The sequence below is a fragment of the Colobus angolensis genome, unplaced genomic scaffold (genome assembly GCF_000951035.1).
Source record: "Colobus angolensis palliatus isolate OR3802 unplaced genomic scaffold, Cang.pa_1.0 Scaffold150, whole genome shotgun sequence".
Lineage (NCBI taxonomy): Eukaryota > Metazoa > Chordata > Mammalia > Primates > Cercopithecidae > Colobus > Colobus angolensis.
Genome location: NW_012114600.1, coordinates 1,505,731 through 1,510,914, shown reverse-complemented (window position 1 = coordinate 1,510,914; position 5,184 = coordinate 1,505,731). Strand labels below are relative to the sequence as shown.

The window sequence follows — 5,184 nt, the reverse complement described above, 5'->3', positions numbered from 1 at the left end:
AAAAAAATATATATATATATATATAGACAGATAGATATAGATATATAGATATAGATGTAGATACAGGTATCCAGCTCCCACTCCAGAGCTATTAAATCTGTCTTCAGAGATTGAGCCTAAAAATCTTTTATTTATTTATTTTTTTTGTCTGTCATCCAGGCTGGAGTGCAGTGGTGTAATCTTGACTCACTGCAAGCCCTGCCTCCTGGGTTGACACCATTCTCCTGCCTCAGCTCCCTGAGTAGCTGGGACTACGGGCACCTGCCACCATGCCTGGCTAATTTTTTTTTTTTTGTATTTTTAGTAGACACGGGGTTTCACCGTGTTAGCCAGGATGGTCTCGATCTCCTGACCTCATGATCTGCCCGCTTCGGCCTCCCAAAGTGCTGGGATTACAGGTGTAAGCCACCACACCCAGCCTAAAAATCTTTTTTTTAAAAGATGCACAGGTAATTCTGATGTACTGTGATTCATGGACTACTATTTATTCACATTTGTAAGTATTCTGTACAACATGTTTTCACCAGTGATGGCATTCGTTTATAATATTATTAACTAATAACTATTGCTTTTTATTTATTTTAGACATGTTAGTGTGTCTGGTTTCTATGGATATTCAGATGTTTGGTCCTGATGCACTAGCTGCGGTAAAACTCGTTGAACACCCAAGTTCCAGTCATCAAATGTTATCTGAAATTAGGCCACAAGCTATAGAGCAAGTCCAAACCCAGACTCATGTAGCATCTGCCCCAGGTTAGTGTTTTTACATACTCTTTTCAGTGTGGTTATGAGTGTATCAGATTTGATCCTAAGAATAAATTTCAATGTGCAGTGTAGAGAACTGATATTTTACAGTAGAGTAGGCCAAAGTGGAATTTGGGTATGTACTTAATTTCTTAGATATTATACATTCCAGGAGTAGCAGGATCAAGGTGAGCTCATAGGAAGAGTAGTATAATAGGAAAATTAAGTTGGGCAGGATTTAGAGTAATGTGGTGGATTAGATATTCACAATTATGATAGCTGTAAGTGCCCCAATAGGCATATTATTTGTGATTTTGGTCATAAGAAATTGACATGCCAGGAATAGATTATTCATATATTTATTACCTTATAATTTTCTCAGGTGATCATCAGGATACATAAGTATAATACTCCTAACATCCCTAAATCTTGGAACCAACACCATAGAATCAATAGCCTAGGAGAAGACACATGCACATATGTATACACACACTTACAAGCATGTATACCTGCATTTACACACCTTTCCTAGTGTCTCTTAGCTCAATTCTGTTTAGCTCAACTGTAATTATAGTACAGATATGTCTAATAACCAGACTTCTGTTCAGTCGTTGAACTCCTTTTCCCTGGCTCATTGTGAGTCATCATTTTTTACATTTTACCACCCTTAGCCTTTTTTTAAAAGTGCTTTCTCTACCTTGGTTTATCCTAAAAATACATCTTTCATCTCACCTACCCTTCCATTTCCTATCCTCTCACCTCCTGCCGTCCCCAAGACTCTTCTCTTTCTTTGTATTTTTTGAATGGAGGATGCTCATTTTCTCAATTGATCTTAATTCTCACTTTGCAATTAATACAGAGGCTGTGTAGAATGAATTTCTTCAACTTCTTACTCCTTCAGTTACAAACTTATTAGCATCTGGACTCATTTTCCTTTAGCTTCCGCTCGTTTCAGAAAGAGATGCTAATTTCTTTTGAAACTTACCCTGAATATCAGTCTTTCCCATCTCCATGTTCCCATATCTTAAATCTCTTTCTTTACTCACTTTTTCCTTTCAGCTAGAAATGTATTTAGATCTCTCTCATCCTCCCTCGCTAGCCCCAAACCAAAAATTTCATTATCCCACTCACCAGATCTTGTTGAATCTTCCTAAATACCTGGCCTTTTCAACTGCCAATGCTTGTGATTGAGATTGAACTCTCATCATCTCTAGCTGTCTGTTCTCACATTCATTCATGGTCCCAATTTGTCTTCTACTCCAACTTGTAGTATGAAAATTATGTACTCTATGCAAAGTATGTAATACGTATCACATATTTCATTGATTTCCATTATGTCCTCCTGAAGTGTATAGATTTGTGTCATATGTTCACTCAACTAACTTGGATCCACCAAACAGAAGTGGACAAATAACAGAAGGCAAAAAAATAGATAAATTTGACTGCTAGTCTATTCAATGAGCTTTCAACTACAGGTAATAGATGTTAAACAGCCAATTCATATTGGGGAATCTTTGGTCAGAATATTGTTTCTCAACCTTGACAAAGAAATGAAACAGTTCGTATTGCTAGTTAAGTGGGTGGTGGCAATGTTTTTTACCATCAAAGAAGAAACTGAAGATTAAATTAATTGAGGGACATAAAAGGTCAGTGTTAAGGAAATTGATAAAATGTCAGTGAATACTCAGGGTGATTTGATGAAAATTATTTTTTGCTGCTTGGTTAGCCTTTGACCTTCACAGTTCTTTTGACCTCAACAAATGAACCTACTTCTCAACCTAAAATTTGGTCCTCATTTGGCAAATGAATGAATTTAAACATTGAGAATTTGTGGCTTATTCATTTATGTAGTAATTCATTCATAGAGATGGGACTAGACCGCTGGGGATTGAAAAGAGTTTATTTTCAGCTGAAGAGCACTTTATTACTTGTGCTCTCCCTGATTGATTGGTTATCCTTTGTGGTTTAGCTATTGCCTACATAGTTTAATGCTGCTTTTTTATGGAATTACCATCTTTAAACTTTTTGCTCACTTCCCTCAATCCCTCTGAAAACTTTTATAACCTTTTACCCATTTTTAGATTAACATCTAAATCTGTCATAATTTAAATAGTTGCAAAGTATGTATTGTCTTGATGTATATTAAACTACATTTTTAAAAGAAAGTAATTACAGTGCTTTTTGTATCCAGTGGAATCTTGATACCATCATTCATTTTTTAAAATGCACAAACTCTTTAACACCGGAAATTTTATAATATTCCTCTTTCACCTTGAACTCATATTCCAATATCCTCAGAGTTTTATCCTAATATAATACATTTTATGTTTGAGATTCTTTTTTATTCATCACCCTATCAATACTTTTTAGCTACAAAATAGACATTTTTAAAGTTTTTCAATTCCTTGTTATTCTATAAAGCTCTACATTTTAAAAATTTCATTTGGCCAGGCACTGTGGCTTACGCCTGTAATCCCAGCACTTTGGGAGGCTGAGGCAGAAGTATCACTGGAGGCCAGGAGTTTGAGATCAGCCTGGCAACATAGTGAGATTCCATCTCTACAACATCAGGAAAAAAGTTAGCAGAGCATGGTGATGCACACCTGTAGTCCCAGCTTGGGCCCAGGGAGTTAAAGACTGTAGTGAGCTATGAATGTGTCACTGCATCCACTTTAGGCAATAGAGCAAGACCCTATCTCAAAAAAAAAAAAATATATATATATATACACACACACACACACACACACATAATGCACATACATATACTTTATCATTACAGGTTTTAGTAATAAATGGTACATCAAATAGTAAATACTTCGTAAATTTTTATAAATAATTACTAAACAAGGCCGGACTCAGTGGCTCATACCTGTAGTCCCAGCACTTTGGGAGGCCAAGGCGGGCCGATCATGAGGTCAAGAGATTGAGACCATCCTGGCCAACATGGTGAAACCCCTTCTCTACTAAAAATACAAAAATTAGCTGGGCATGATGGTGCACGCCTGTAGTAGTCCCAGCTACCCAGTAGGCTGAGGCAGGAGAATCGCTTGAACCCGGGAGACGGAGGTTGCAGTGAGCCGAGATCGCACTACTGCACTCCAGCTTGGTGACAGACCGAGACTCCATCTCAAAAAGAAAAAAAAATTATTAAACAAAAATGTACTTGAAATATATCTCTTAATAAGATAAATAGGACTCTCCCCTCTAATTGTCTGGATGCTATTAATTCAATATATCTCTCAATGACTGACTTACTGCTAGAATGAAACTGGAGTTAGCATCAATAGTATTCCTGTTTCCCTTTTTATAGATGTAAATCAAAAAATCTAGTTTGCATCATTAGATGAAGATAGAATTTACAGTTCTTTGAACTTCAGAACTATCCAAAAGGTATTAAACTTATTTTTTACAATCATCCAGAAACTTGAGTTCTCCTTTATTTTGTTGAAATCAAAGAATTAGCAAGTACCTGACTGCAAGAATATTTGTTGCTCAGTCATTAGAGGCCTTTTTTTTAAGTTTCTGGAAAATATATCAAAGAGATATTAACAAGCTATGACTATAAATTATACTTGCTACTGTTTTAGACATCTTGTGTAACCTGATAAATTCAAGAAGTTTAACACAGTGGTTCTCAAACCTTAGGGTGCATCAGAATCATCTTATAGACTACTAAAGATATCTGGGCTACATTCCCTGAGTTTCTGGATCAGGTGGGACCTGAGATTTTTTTTTTTCTTTCTTTCTTTTTTTTTTTTTAAAGACAGCATCTCACTCTGTTGTCCAGGCTGGAGTGCAGTGGTGCTATCTCAGCTCACTGCAACTTCTAACACCTGGGCTCAAGGCTATCCTCCCACCTCAGCCTCCTGAGTAACTGGGACTGCAGGTGGCCACCACCACACCCAGCTAATTTTTGTATTTGTTTTTATAGAGATGAGATTTCACCATGTTGCCCAGGCTGGTCACAGAATTTTCATTTTTATCAAGTTCCCATGAGATGCTGATGCTGCAGTCCAGGGACTGTATTTTTAGGATTACTGAGTTAGGAAAACTGAAATATTATTCATTTCAAGACCAGTACAATGTATTTGATGTTTAGGTGCTTTTTGTCGTATTCTTCACATATATTTTTGTGAAAACCTTGACATTGCAGATTTAAGTTGATTTTTCAGAAAATGTCTGCCACGTGACCTAGTAAAGATAGTTTTTATTAACAAAAGTCTCTCGCTTAATCAGACTCTTTTTGTTACTTAGAAAAAGTCCAACTTTGTTTTTAAATTCAAGAAAGTATGTTAGTATGTTAGTATGACACCTTCTTTCCTTCAGAATTTTAACAGTTGAATTTGCCATGAGTTTGTAATCTGAATGAAATAAACCACCACCTTCCATACTCTTTCTTTCCTCTCCTCTCCTCTCCTCTCCTCTCCTCTCCTCTCCTCT

At 36.4% G+C, this 5,184-nt stretch overlaps 1 protein-coding gene across 1 annotated transcript in view; it reads left to right on the top strand.

Moving 5' to 3' along the window:
* ARID2 (AT rich interactive domain 2 (ARID, RFX-like)) overlaps positions 1 to 5,184 on the top strand; it is a 186,703-nt gene that overhangs the window by 116,624 nt on the left and 64,895 nt on the right. Inside the window, exon 11 of the mRNA XM_011936060.1 lies at positions 586 to 753. Within this exon, the coding sequence (XP_011791450.1) occupies positions 586 to 753 (168 nt within the window). The remainder of the gene's footprint in view (positions 1 to 585; positions 754 to 5,184) is intronic.